This window comes from Oxyura jamaicensis, chromosome 2 (genome assembly GCF_011077185.1).
Source record: "Oxyura jamaicensis isolate SHBP4307 breed ruddy duck chromosome 2, BPBGC_Ojam_1.0, whole genome shotgun sequence".
Lineage (NCBI taxonomy): Eukaryota > Metazoa > Chordata > Aves > Anseriformes > Anatidae > Oxyura > Oxyura jamaicensis.
The window spans coordinates 153565594-153580179 of NC_048894.1; the positions used below are offsets into that span (position 1 = coordinate 153565594).

A 14586-nucleotide genomic window follows, 5' to 3' on the forward strand; every position below is an offset into this window, starting at 1 on the left:
AAGAAAAGAAAAGAAAAGAAAAGAAAAGAAAAGAAAAGAAAAGAAAAGAAGAAAAAAGTTACTATGCCATATTCTCAAGTTCAACGATACACTTTTAGCCAGCTGTGTCTGGCAATTAGCAACTTGAAGTCAGAGTGTAGATGAGGGTTATGATTTTTCTTTTACTGTATCTAAACCTTTGGCATCCTTATTTTCCAAAATACTCTAGGTTGAAAACAGTTCTTTCTGGACAGTGAAGATGTGTCTCAGTCCAGGGCTGGGACAGAAGTAAGTGTGCAAACACTGAAGGGGAAACCTACTGCTTTACTAAACACATGCTGCTGTTATTGTTATAGTAGCTATCATCTGCTACAGAATTTTTTCTGTTCCTGACATTCCTTCCATCACAGGAAATGAAATTCTGGCAAGAGCTGACAGAACCTTAGATAATTAGGGATATTTTTAGGGATAACTGAATTCTCCATCTCCAAAGCTCTTCCACTACTTTAAAATTACCCATATCCATAACAGTGCATCAGTGCCCTAATCACTGGGCAATAAAAGTAGTATTTAGGAGGGGTGATGTTGTGCACTGATGTTATTACAGAATCATGCAATGGTTTGAGTTGGCTAGAATCACCTCCCTCCACCTGCTGGCCACGCTGCTCTTGATGCAGCCCAGGATATGGTTGGCTTTCTGGACTGAAAGCACACGTTGCTGGCTGATGTCCAATTTTTATTCACCATTACCATCAGGCCTTTTCCTGGCTGTCAACAAATAAGAGCTTTCCAAAGACTTACAATGGATAAGAATTCTATCTTCTTGCCCTGTTTTATTCCCTTATAGTTCACCTCTCCAGCAAAACCAGAGAAAGCAGCATCTTATATTCTGCACAGATATTTCATCCCACACCCAGTATTCCCAGCTCAACAGTTTGATTCAAAAGCAGAATCCAGCAGCTGTTATCTGACTTATTCCCAGAGCATTAAGGACTGCACCTGAGGAGGAGTAAGCCAGAGAGATTTACTCCCTGCCCACAAACCCTGCGTGAAGCAGGGTGGTGAGCAAATGGGTTGTACGAGTCCTTAAAATTAATTTGCTACATTTAAAAGCAGATTGTAAGAGAATTTTGGAACTATACAATTCTCCAAAGCCTATATATTAAAGGGCCTCAAGAGAGTTTTAAAGAAGTTCTTGCTATTAACCAATTGCCCTTTGTTTCCACAGATGCTACAGTTGAGATTTAAGCAGCACTTCATGACGATCTGACTCTCTTCCCATGAGATCCACTGGAATTTTAATATAGCCTCATTGGGAAGAGCAGGTAAGAGCTTAAGCTTCTAATGAGGCTCTGTTGAAGCAGAAGGAACAGCTCTTACAGCATGAAGACGTTATTTCAGCAAGCTGAGTATCTTCCACGTGATACTCCAGAAGGTATCTGAGAAGATATTCTAGATGGCCTCAGTTTTACAACCATAATAAAGCAGACGTACCCAGATATATGTTGCCACCACTCAGGCTGCTGGTTTACTGATCCTCGTGTGCCTTCTATGCATCACGACACTGGGAAGGACAATTTCTACTTTTTGCTTTTGCCCAGCAAAGCAGCAAGCCACAACAGCCCCATGCAGATGCCAAAATGAACTCAACCTCAGCTTGAGCTTCAGTCCACAATTGGGATTACCAGAAGCAGGAGCATTGTTTGAGGGATATCACATTGTTTTACTTCAAAAAGGAGCAAGCACGGGCAAGCAGCAAGGCAGGTGAGCAGGCGGTCACCAGGCTGCACTACTGGGCTACTCTTTTTTGCAAACATCAGCCTAAAGCTTTACTCAAAAAAAAATAGGGATCAGAAACAAGCTATGCCCTTACACAGGAAGGGAAAGATAACCTTTCAGGAAAGATAAGAGGGTCATAAAATGAATAAGAAAATGAGACCACAGAGGCAGTACTAGAGAGAAAAAGAAAGAGGTCAAAGTCATAAGCAAGTAGGTGAATACCCAGATACAGACAGACACACCTGGTAGAATCTAACCCGCAGCCTGTTGTAAGAGCAGGAAATAAATACATGTCTACAGCAGCTGTCTCTAAGGCAGCGCCTTTCAGCACCTGATCCCATGTTAATAACACGCCACTTTATTCCATGCACTGTTCTGTTTATCTACACCAGTCCACTCATCCTCTCTTATCTGACTCTGTTTTCGGACAGCGGCAAGTGGCATATTGAACAACACTGAAAGCTGGTCTTGACACTGAACTCGTTGCCTCATTGCTGAAGGCTTTTCTGTGTAGAAGTCATTCTCCATTTTCTTGATGATGGACATTTGGCTTACTGCCATGGGCCCTCTTTCAGCTCCTTTCCTGCTCCAGTGATTTACAAGATTAAACAGGGGTTCATTATTCCTTTGATGTCCTTGTATGCCAGATAGGCTTGCACCAGCTGAACTTACCAGGACTATTTGTATTAAGTTCTGATTTTAATTAGTTCCTCTATTTTGAAGCCCTCCTTTGAGTTCCTCAGGGGCTGAGGTGCCCTGTGTTCCTCTGGAAATCCATAAAATGGACTAACCGCAGGGTAACCACTTGGGTTAGCAGCAGGGAGGGGAGGACTCCACACTCCTTTGAATAAAGGTTATGCTGGCAGCACAGTGGACCCAGGAGGACTCTGCATACAGCTGAGAATTTCAACAGCATCTAAGTGCTTATGAGAGTGGCAGGACTGATGAACTCAGTGTTACCAGCAACAATTCCTACTGTTTGCTTGTCCAAAAGACTACCAGGGATTTCAGGCTGCAAAAAGATATCTGAGCAAAAACATTTTACTAGGGTATAACCTGCTAGATTCTTCTTGCACTTCTACTGTCTGAGCTATATGAAAACCTCATCAACAGGTTAGTCATGAAAGTAGAAGTATTCCCATTAATTTTAGGTGCTGCAATCAAGGCCTAATATGACTGCAGCTAGGGACTGCTCTCTCAGAGACTGGGCTGGTTGCTTTGTGCCAGATGATGAGTATGAAACAGATTAGATCTGTAGGTAATCCCAAAACCACAGCAGTCGTTGGAGACCATCTGCATCAGACAGGCTGATTTATCTCCAAGCATTAGGAGGAGGTTCTTGAAATTGTATATACACCTTCCTCCCATCTTTTGTGCACAACGGCCAAAACACTTGCAGTGACAAATCTAGGAGATGCTTTTTCCAGTCCCTTCTTCTGCAGCAATCTCTTTCTGAAGTAGGAGTAATCAAAACTATCTGGACCGAGAAATATCTGGCAGGTACATCACCATTCTCCAAACTATTAATCTTTTTATAGCCAAAGGATTGGTTGCTTCTTGGGCTATGAAGAGTCAGAAATTGAATTTATTTCTCTTTTATCCACCTCAAATACACTGCAGTAAGAAAAAGACCTGGCTTGTTTAACTTCTGGGAGAAAGCAAATGCTACTAGTTTAAAAATAACAATAACAAGAAAAACACAACAACATTTGGGGATAGATTTTTTTAAATATGCAGATATATGAATATTTCATGTGCATATTTCTGTGCATGGTTAACCCATGTAACTATTTAATGTGAATGCAGAAGTCATAAATTGTTACTGCTGGAATTCAGACCAGAGAAAGGATTTCATGGGGACTGCTCAGCTTTTACAAAATATTCCAGTTTTCTTCCTGCAGTAGCAAATCCTAAAGTAATTTCAGCATTTGTTCTCCATTTTTCCTGATGTCTTTGAATTGCTAAGCTGGGCTACCTGCTCCAGCACAGATGATGTATAATCTGCAGGATGCTTCTGTTCATAAGCTCAAGTGAAACCACCACAGGTCCCCATCCCGGATAACTGGGGGATCTGGACACTAGACATGCCTTGGTGTACACCTAACACACAGGTTAGAGCTAGCCCATAGGACTGTAGTGGCTGCAATTACAACTCACAGATTATTTATTGGCAATCATTTGCTTACTTGAGCTGTTTTTCTTGGAGTTACTGGGTACTAAAATGTCCTTGAACAGTGGTGAGTCAATTGGTGACTTTTGAGAACCTTCAGAGTTCTTTTAAGTGTGATAACTAGGCTATATTTTTGATATTTGCTACAGTCCATAGCCTCCTGGTAAGCAAATCTGGAAGTGACTTCCTAAGACTACCTCCACAGGTATCCCATCTACCAGCCTAGAGGACAAATCCAGCCCACACAAGCCCATCCCATTTCTCCAGCTCACACGATACTGACTCTTGGACAACATGTCAACTGCTACTTTTCCTGCTTGCTTCTCATGGATACAGAGCAGCTATAGCCAGATACATTTGTCCCAGGAGCCAGGCTTCAAATCCACCTCTCCAGATTCTTCTAGAATGGAGATCATAGAATCCTAGAAGCATTCAGGTTGGAAAAGGCCTCTAAGATCATCTGGTCTAACCTTCAACCTAAAGTCCACCACTAGATCATGCTACTAAAATCTAAATCTCCATGTTTCTTGAAGACCTCCAGGGATGATCATTAGCACTTAAGGCAGTGCTGATCACACTTTACCAAATTATATATGGGGACTTCTTAGGAAAAGTTGGGGGGGAAGGAGGGAAGAAGCTCTTGTCCTCCTTCCCACTATCATCACCTCATGGGTGGTCACTGAAAAATGTGACAGCCAAGTGACAGCACCATGGCACAGGAAAGCTCCATCCTTCTCCTTCATCTGTCATAACTACATCCAGTCTTGTACATATGGTTACACCACTGTGGATTGAGTGGCTGGTGTCTACATGAATAGCCAGCTTCAAGTTTGCTGCAAAACTGTGTGCATCTACTGTCTGAAGTCAGTGATCCACTACAGAGCTCTGCAGCTATTCCTGGATTCACCACTCGCCTCTCAGTGGATTCTCAAGGAGACTTTGAGACGGATAATACAGTGTACCAAGTACAAAGGGAGGGCAGAATGCCCATCACGCTGTGACAAGAGCAATTTTGCCCCCTGAGGTACGTGGATCTAACATGCTCCTTCTGCGGGCTCAACAGCCTGGATGCTCCAGTTCTCTCCTGCTACCACATGTTTTAATATAAAAAATATAAATAGTCCCAGGAATATTGTAATTAGCTGGTTAGTCACTGGCATCTCTGGAATGCAGACCCTGTACAGCAAACCACAGGACACTGGAGACATGCTGACAGTTAAACACTGTCGTTACAGTCTATAATTGTAGGCTACTAGTTTTACAGCTGGTGTCTCTATAGCATAATGCCCAAATGTCTTTTATAGAGCTACAGAAAAACACAGAGATCATAAATATGCTGGCATTTTCCTCATCTGCACATGAAGGTTTCAGAGATGGGGAAGAAAGTTAGACTTCTGAGGTCAATCCGTGGCATAACCCGTAATGCAATTTCTGCTGTTCTTCATACCACAGCCTTTGTGACTACTTGGGAGATAGAGTCACGGCTTTGATGTTTCCTCCTTGCCCCATTAACACCATCCAGTGTGGCTTGTACATGATGCATAATGTTATGCAGTGGTTGGAAGCATCCGTCCCCAGGGTTAATTTTTCTTAGCATTTTATGAAAAACGGTGCCAGTAGTTCTCTACTTCTGTGGCAGATTCACTCTGAAAATAGGAAGCGGCACCTACTGAGTAGCGTTATCTCCTCTGGTGGACAACGTCAAAGACCAGAGCTCAGCTCATTTTTACATCTAGGGATCATGCAGATTTCTGCAACCAAATCCCATGTCCTGCAGGTCTAGTTTAATAGACAAATAATTCAAATGTGAAGTTTTAAAACCTCATGAAGTATAATTCATTTTTCAATAGCTTGATAATTCATGTGTGGTTTCAATGTAATATAACGGTTCATAAAACTACACAAGGGGTACATCTTCAGGGTGCAAAATGTTATCATTGTGTTTTCCTGCCTGGTCACGATTTGTAGTAGGCTATGATCCCTTGTTAAATGGTGATGGGACCAAAATAACAATATAGAAATATAAGAGAAATTAAGTATTACAACTGTGGTTTTATTTTGAATATTTCAGGGCAGATGAGTTAAACCCTCTTCTGTTTTCTTTTTCCTTCTTGATTAAAAAAAATAAAAAAAAATAAAAAAATGAAAAAGAACTCATGGTACCCACAAGGAAAGAAATTCATTTTAAGTATCATTAAGCATTGCTTTAAAATATCAGACTTTCTGGAAGAGAAACAGTGTTTATCCTGGTATCTTAACTAGATTTCTCTCTTTCTTTCAGAATTCCCAGTGTGATTTCTAATGCATGCAGAAACAATTATATTCAGAATTTACATGTTATGAACTGCTCAGCAGATGCTGCTTCACTTCGCTGCCAAAATTTGTATCGGTAGTACAGTAAAGCTGCCTATATATCCTTACCTCATGCAATCATATTTCACAGTGGCAACCCTCACTGGATGCTACAGCTCGTGATTTTTCATTTAAATGCTGTGATACCAGAGGGTCAGCATATGGACCTCTGCTATGAGAAGCAGCCCTGTCCATTGCTGTTGATTTGTCTCCATTACTATTACTTCACAGCTGGTTCCAGGACTTCATATCTCTGACAGTGTGAAGCCTTCTTCTAATGCCTTACCTGAATGTATTTCTTAAACAGCTGATACCCATTTTTTATGATACTCTTTGTCCTTTAGCTTGAGTGATTCCCCTATCTTTCTTGAGCTATTCCCCTGATCTATTTGTGGAAGGCAATCACACCTCCCCCTTCCACCCGCATGCTGCAGTTTTGCAGTCTCCTGTTGAAAATAGGCTCTCTGGCTCCTGAACACAAATTAGCTCCTGGAGACCAAACCCATCTTTCCTGACCAAAGAAGTCCAAGCACGCTCTTCTAGATAAGCTACAACCAAAACTCTGTCCATTCATGTGAATTTCTCCCTATTTCTTTAAGACCTACTTTATCCTATCCAATAATGATCATTGCCTTTTTCTCCAGCTGTATAGCACTGTGGTTTACAACCATCTGCTAAGACACCATCAAAAAATAAGGGTTTATGGCACAGATTCCTGGTCCTGATCCCTAAATCCCATAACGCATCCTTTGAAGAAATTGTCCCAACTCAGAAAGACTCCCAAGTTTTTGAGACAAACCAGTTCCTCCTGCATAATAGCTTGATCTTAATTTATATTGTGGATATTCACAGAGAAGATTAGACCTAAAACTGGACCTGAGGAGGTCCATCACTGTCTGCCCTCTGGCTTGTTATTCCATTTCCTAGAAACTCCCTCATTACTTCCCTGCTAGCCAGTTTCTGTCTCATTTTACAACTTTTATTAATATCTATCCTTTTTAATTTTAGCAATTATTTTCAATACAGTACTCTGGCAAATGCTTGCTGAAGTTCAGATAGATGAGATTAGCTTAGTTCTCTTTGTCTAAAGAAAAAAATCACTTGTCTTTTGAGGGGAAAGTATCAGTTTAGTCTGCTGGTTCTCTTCCACCTCATAGCATCTTTTTTCATGCAGTTATTCATTTGATTGTGCATGGGCCATACTCTCACCTGCACCCCTACCTTCAGCCTCAGCCCTAACAAAATCCCACACATCTCCCACTGCTCCGTCACACCACTGGCTCCCTTCATCTCACAAAGTTTTTCCTTTTATACCTCATCTATCATCTAGCGTTTATGTTTACTTTTGCTAATCCAAAGTGACTCAATTCACAATCAGATAAATGCAATCACACACTTAAAGGTTGCTGGTCGTGTTATTTTGTTTATGTAGGTATGGTATATGGGAAAGGGCTGGCATTGGTGATGCTCTGTGTGAAACAATTGCCTGTGACATCTGCTGATGCATTTCACCCAATAAAAAGACGAGAAAGAAAATACCCAGAAAGACTTTTCTCCCTCTTACTTCCAGTTCTGTCACCTTATCCCTGTCTGAGAGAGGAAAGAGGTGTTTTCTGTGAGAAGTCTTTTAATACAGCCTAAATACAACCCTAAAACGAGGTTAGCGAAAACATCCACCCTATGGGGCTCCACTTTGTGTCAGCCTAGAAACAAGCTTGTGCAGGACACAGCTGTGAATTGCCGTGCTAGGAGCCTGCAGGCAAGTACCAGTCTGGGATATCATCAAGCTTCCAAGTGGAGTGGAAGACACAGGTATTAACTGCAAAGCCTTTAATAGCTGAGGACTAGTTGGCAGAGGAACAGCCATCCCCTCTGTGCTGTCAGTGGTGAATCCACAGAAACCCCAGAGCTGAAATGCTCTCACAGGCGTGAGGAGCAGGTGGAAGGCTGCTCCTCAAAACTGCAGCGCAGTCCTTTTTGGGGCAGCACACAAAAGCCCTTCAGCAGCAACTACCAGTACAACAAATTATTTCAGAAAAGGAAATTCAGCGGTCTAAGCCAACAGAAATTTTCCAATTACTTTAGCTGAGAGAATGCAACAATATTCTGCTGGAATAGGACCCAAGGGCCTGCAGTTTTATGAAGCCATCACAGTGTATGTAGGGTGAACCTAAGTAGTCAGTCAGCATTTTGGTCCTCTACTGATTCATCTCCAGCAGTAAAATGACCCTTAGACCCTTTTTAGTCAAATATTACAGTAATCTTGTTATTAAGCCACTCCGTGGTACAATGAGCCTTCATGCTTTAATGGTGAACAGTGGGTCCCTCTGTCCAGTAAATGCCTGCACCCTGTTATCTGTCCAACCAGGAGAACAGACACCTTGCAACAAATAAAATTCTGATTAGATATTAGGGGGAAAAAAACACAATGTGATAGCATCCAAACTGGAACAGGGACCTAGAGGACTCATGGAAAGTGTGTCTTTGAAGATACTCAAAGCTCAACTGTACCAGGCCCCAAACAACCTGTTAATTTCAAAGAGCCCTTGAAGTTAGCTCCCACTTCCAGCAGAAGGACCAGATGACTTCCACTGTTTACTTCCAACCTGAACTAGTCTACAGTTAAAGACAGAAAATTTGCAGAAGAGTATAGCTATCTACGTATAAAAATGTGAATGTATATAAAAATGTACACCTCACTGTACTCAATACTCTTGCATTGGACCTGAAGTGGAACACTTGTCCTTTACACTTCCTATCAGATTTATTTTTTAATTCAAATGAAAGCACAGTGTATCAGTTAGGATATGAATTAAAAGTCTACTCTGATAAACATGGACTAAACACTTGCAACACCAGCCTTCTGGAAAGCCTCATGTAGAAGATAATCTTGTGCAAGGGATACAATCCTCCTACTCATTTTGAGCTGCAACTTCCACCACAAATAGGTTCCTTCAGAATCAGCATGGTTATCTGTTGAATAGCTCTACCACTTGCACAGCCCGGGAGGACTGTCAGAATAAGCTGACACAGTTGACACAAGACCTAGAAGTGGACAGCAGTTGAGATTGGGTGTATGGGGACTATGGGGTTGTGTCTAACAACCAGAAAAGGTGCTAGCACTCAGCATCATCACAGGCCAAGGTGAAGCCAGACTGCAGCCAAAATAAGCTGCCTACAGACAGCACAGTTGAACTGATATTTTGTGCAGGCAGTGCAAGTCTCCCAGTGAAAGAAACTCTGAACGTGTAGCAGAGCTGTCAGACTGCTACCATTTTGACTCATAATCAAGCTTCAGAAAAGCCTCCTGCCTCTCACTGCAGATTTTGGGTCAATCAGAGATACTCATAGCACATCCTTGCTGCACAGGTTTTCTCTGTCAACTGCTCAAACAGTCTTGGGTGGGTAGAAAAGAAGCATAGCCCCAGAATATGTCTGGCAAATTAAGTCCTTCATCTGCCTGGAAGGATGTATCAGAACCCACGGAAAACAAAATCTGTTTTCCCCTTGATTTTTCACCAGATGAGCTGGTTCTTCTTGTGACTTTCTCTCTCTCTCTTTTTTTTTTTTTTTTTTTTTATTACATACACATATATAACCTGATTGTCAATGGTAATTGTCATTGGTCATGGACATGCCACAACAATCAGAGACCAAATAAATGGACATTCAAACTCTTCAAATGTTGATTAAAAAAACAAACAAACAAACAAACAACAACAAAAAAAACATCTCCAAGCATCTCCAAGGCTTATTACTTTCCTCTATCCACTACTCTAAGTCCCACTAGCTTTTTAATTTGCTGGCATGTCAAAATAAAATAAAATAAAATAAAATAAAATTATAAAAAAGATCATGATAAATTTTCTGTCTATGGTCAATAGATAACTCTTTTCCAGCCCTACAGTTTCTAGAATAGTTCTCCATCACTGAATGTGTTAAATTAATAAAATGCCAGCTAAACTGTGTAACAGATAAGAATGTCACACCAGAAATGTATAATTCTATTTTTTTAGCCCCCAACTTACAGCACAAAAGTGTGTCTCTTTACCTGGAATCTCATCAGTGTCTCCATTGGTATGCTTGAATCGATCTCCTTCCACATGGACATTTGGACACAGAACATCTGAAAAAGCAAAAGAACCAGTACAAAATTATCACAGGTAAATACATCATTTTGTAAGCTATGGAACTAACAAAACCTGAGTTCCTGGGATTTGTCCACTTTCATGTGATCCCACTGCAAGAATTCTGTTCCCCGTCTCTCTCTACACGCCCTAAATTCCCTTCCCCTATCCTATTCCTTAACCACAGGTTAGGCAAGAGACCAAACACACTATGTCTAGTTCTTTGTTACATTTTTTTTTTGACTGGCCAACCAAGAAGCCCATCAGAGCCTTCCCCACAGCTAGGACATTATTTTGGCTTTATTTTATTGCTCCATGAATCTGCATGGAAGACACAAAAACTTGGGAACATTTAAAATATGATTCCACTGTCAGATCTGGTGAGAAGGCCGATCTCAAGGCCCAGTTAATATTGGGGTGATGCTCAAAATTTTCAGGTAGATAGAACAGCTCCTACTCAAAAATAAATAAATAAATAAACCCAAAACAGAAACAAGACGGGAAGCAGAATCTGGAGCATGGAATGATGAACTGACTTCGGTCGTGAAAACATCCCATAAGAGGCCAGTGTCAGAGACAAAGTGAAGCCCACTCTCAGGTATCTTACCAAATTGTGCGTAGTTCCCCTGTCAACATTTCTCTAGGGCCATGACTCTTTAAGTGTCTGTTCTCCTTGAGTTTGCTCAAGCAGAAAGCATCATTAAGTATGACTAAAACGTTGAAGAGCATTCAGCCCTATACGCAGGCTTCATAGGAGATTGTGAAAATACCCAGTCATTTCTCATGCTCCCAATTAGTGTCATCACAGCTGTGGGTAAATGCTTTTATGCAGAGAACTGTCTACCTATCCACCTCTTTCCTGACATATCTTTGAAGCAACATTTATTTATGCTTTGTTTTCCCAGATCAATAGATAATTGCACACTTGAAATCAATGGGGACAACCAGCTCAAGGAATTAGTTTAATGAGAAAGTACAAATGAACCTCTGACATTACACTGCATGCACAGCCCCACATTCATGTCCTTTCTTGTATTTAAACACAGCCAGGTGAGGAAAACTAAGCCCCATTCCTCCATTTGCCTAGTTGTAAACACATATATCTTCTACAGTTGCAATACTCGTCTTGCTGCATATGGTATTTAGTATCATCTCCGCATGATATTTCATACATTATTCCTTCATTATCTTTAGTTGTTGTGCTTGTCAAGGAGCAGCAAGGGCCAGCTGCTTCCAAAAGAGCATGGAGCCAGGAACCAAGTGTGACCCCAGCACAGGCAAGGCCCTCGCCAATAGGGCACAATCCCACAGGGCTCTCTGAAGACTTTCTACAGGAGGTTCACCTTGAACTGTGCATGAAGCTACAACCAAAATTGTGAGATAAGAATTACTTTTCTGAGGATGTTGACAGCAAAACCTACATTTTTCCTCCTGCTTCCCGACTTTCAATAAAAAAACTGATATTCCACAATGTTTATTTAAGCCTAGCAATGAAATCAGATATTTTTCCTGTTTCATTGTGCTGATGAATTTACAGGCCAGATTATCAGCTGCAGCTGAGGTAAGCTAAGCTCAATGGAAACAAAGAAGACTGTAAAACCCATTGCCAGAAGCACCAAAAGCCAAGACAGCAATAGAAAGCAGTTGAACACATACAGCCACCCTTTGCTGCAGCAGCAAGGGAGACCAGAGAGTGGTCGTTCTTGCTAGAATATGTTATCCAGGGTGTTTAGAACTGGGACAATTGTGTATCAACACGCTACAAAAGTGCCTTTACTCTGCCAAGGTTATGGCATTGTATAGTTCACATAGGCAAGGAGTTTGTCAGTACTTGTAGAGTTCCTCAGTCAAATTCCTATTGGCATTTTTATGAGAGAAACACCAGCATGCCCTGTAAGTCCCTTCCAACCCAAGTCATTCTGTGGTTCTATGCCTATATCCCTTTGCCAAGCAGAATCATGCAATCAGATTTCCTCTGGACTATCTTCAGGGCTGTTGCTTCAACAGATAAAATTCAAAGAAGTCACCTTTTTTTTTTTCACACCACACAGAATCACCGAATGGTTCGGGTTGGAAGGAACCTTAAAGCCCACCCAGTTCCAACTCCCCGCCATGGGCAGGGACACCTCCCATCAGACCAGGTTGCTCAAAGCCCCATCCAGCCTGGCCTTGAACACCTCCAGGGATGGGGCATCCACAGCTTCTCTGGTCAGCCTGTGCCAGTGCCTCACCACCTTCTGAGTGAAGAATTTCTTCTTAATATCTAATATAAAACGCCCATCTTTCAGCTTAAAACCACTACATCTTGTCCTATCACTACACAGTCTGATAAAGTCTCCTACAGACCAGCTCTAATACATTCATGTCTTTCTTATCCTGGCAACCCCAGAGCTGGATGCAGCACCATACCAGGAACTAATATTGACTGATCACAGGGTCACTTCATGTAAATTTTAGCCAGAGATCCCTTGTGCTCCATTTTACCTAGTGGTTTAAAAGCCTGGATAATTCATTCAAGCCTGCTTATGTCTTTGCATTAGACAGGTGAAATCATCAGGTTTTTTCCTCTTCATCAGAAGTCTGTACAACTTCCCAACACAATCACAAAACTCTCCTCTGTTAGGAGAACTTTGAAAATTGAAAAACTTTGAAACCGTTAAAGCTTGCAAGAGCCACAGTTATGCCACTTCTCCCGTTCAAACCAAGCTGCAAAAACAAGATTTGCTTAAAAGTATCAAAAGCCCTGTGCAGATGTTAAATTGATGCTTTGAATTCTGCTTTTGCTAAGAACGAATGCCCTTTTGGTTACAGGCACTGAGTCAGTGTAGCAAACAGTACTTCTGAGGCCTGGTCTCAGAACTGGAAGATGTATAGCTGTGCAGTAAAATAAGCAAAGTAAGAAATCAAAATGAGCAAATTTCTCCCAAATAAAGAGTAAACAAATGGAAGGCATGAATAACATCACAAAAACGTCATTCACCTATGCTGCCTCAGAGAGATACACAAGGAAGAATAAAACAAGTCTCAAACACAGCAGGGTACCTCTTCGTGTAACAGGGAACTAATGTTGCTAAATTATAGATATATTAATTATCACTCCAATCTTTAATGACATCAGACACCCTCCACTAGGTTTCATTAGAAAGAACCATAGCTTCCTAGCAGGGAAGCATGGGCTAGCAAAATATTCCTGGTTTTAGCTCCTGTGTTTGAACCAGAACTATACAGCAAAACCATATGCTTGGCCTTGGTGCAGAACTCTCTTGCCACAAAGGAATAGAAATGCCAGTTCTCTTCTTACAACTTTGTCCTTTAAATCTCTTATTACCTCTTAAATAACTCTGGCCTCACTTTGGCCTTTATTTTACAGATGTCTTGTGCTGCCTTCCTGTCCACATCTAATGCACAAGAACAAACTGTCCACAAGGGAAAGAAAATATTTGCTGTGCTCGCTTTCCAGCTGCAGAATAATTCATACAGACATATAAGAGGCTAGTGCTTTACCGTCTAACTTAGCAGCACGGCTCCTTGTATCCAAAGGAAGAGTGTGTCAGAATGAAAGCACCTCAACTGGTCCCAGCTGGAAATCAGGTCCCAGTGCTACATCCAGGGGTGCACTGAGAGAAAAGGGAGGGCAAAAGCTGTTCCCTTCTTTTGGAGCCTTTCATCCAGATCCCTGATAAAGACGAACATTTTAGCACCAAACAAGAGTGCTTACACCCACTCTTTCTGCTATTGCCAGGCCAAGCTTCAGGCAAACACTCGTGGTGTTTGGAGAACTCCTCAGAAGGTTTGCAGCAGTGAGCATCCAACGTGAGTGGCAAATAGAGTAATAAAATCTGCACTGCATCTACACCTCTGTTAATTTGTAAGCACTTAAGCATTCCGTAAAAGAGAAGACAAACTAAGTAAGCTGAGCATTCAGCCACTGGTCATTGTTATGTCTTTTCTGGCTACCTTAGAAAATTTGATTCCCATGCACATAAGTATTTCATAAAATAAAATTACAGCCCTGATGTTTTCCTTCAGAAGCAAAGCAATGCGATTTTGCAGTAGCTTTTAAATACATATTGCTTAAAATTACTTCCTTGTCCTCTGCCTTATGTAATATTCTATCAATCCTTTGCTCTATCCACAAATTTTATCACCAAAGATTCTATATTTATGTCCATAAGGTTC

General features: G+C 41.4%; 1 protein-coding gene across 2 annotated transcripts in view; it reads right to left on the minus strand.

Moving 5' to 3' along the window:
- COL22A1 (collagen type XXII alpha 1 chain) overlaps positions 1–14586 on the minus strand; it is a 196440-nt gene that overhangs the window by 145842 nt on the left and 36012 nt on the right. For both annotated transcript variants that reach the window (XM_035319306.1, XM_035319307.1), the window contains one exon: positions 10332–10406. In XM_035319306.1, the coding sequence (XP_035175197.1) occupies positions 10332–10406 (75 nt within the window). The remainder of the gene's footprint in view (positions 1–10331; positions 10407–14586) is intronic.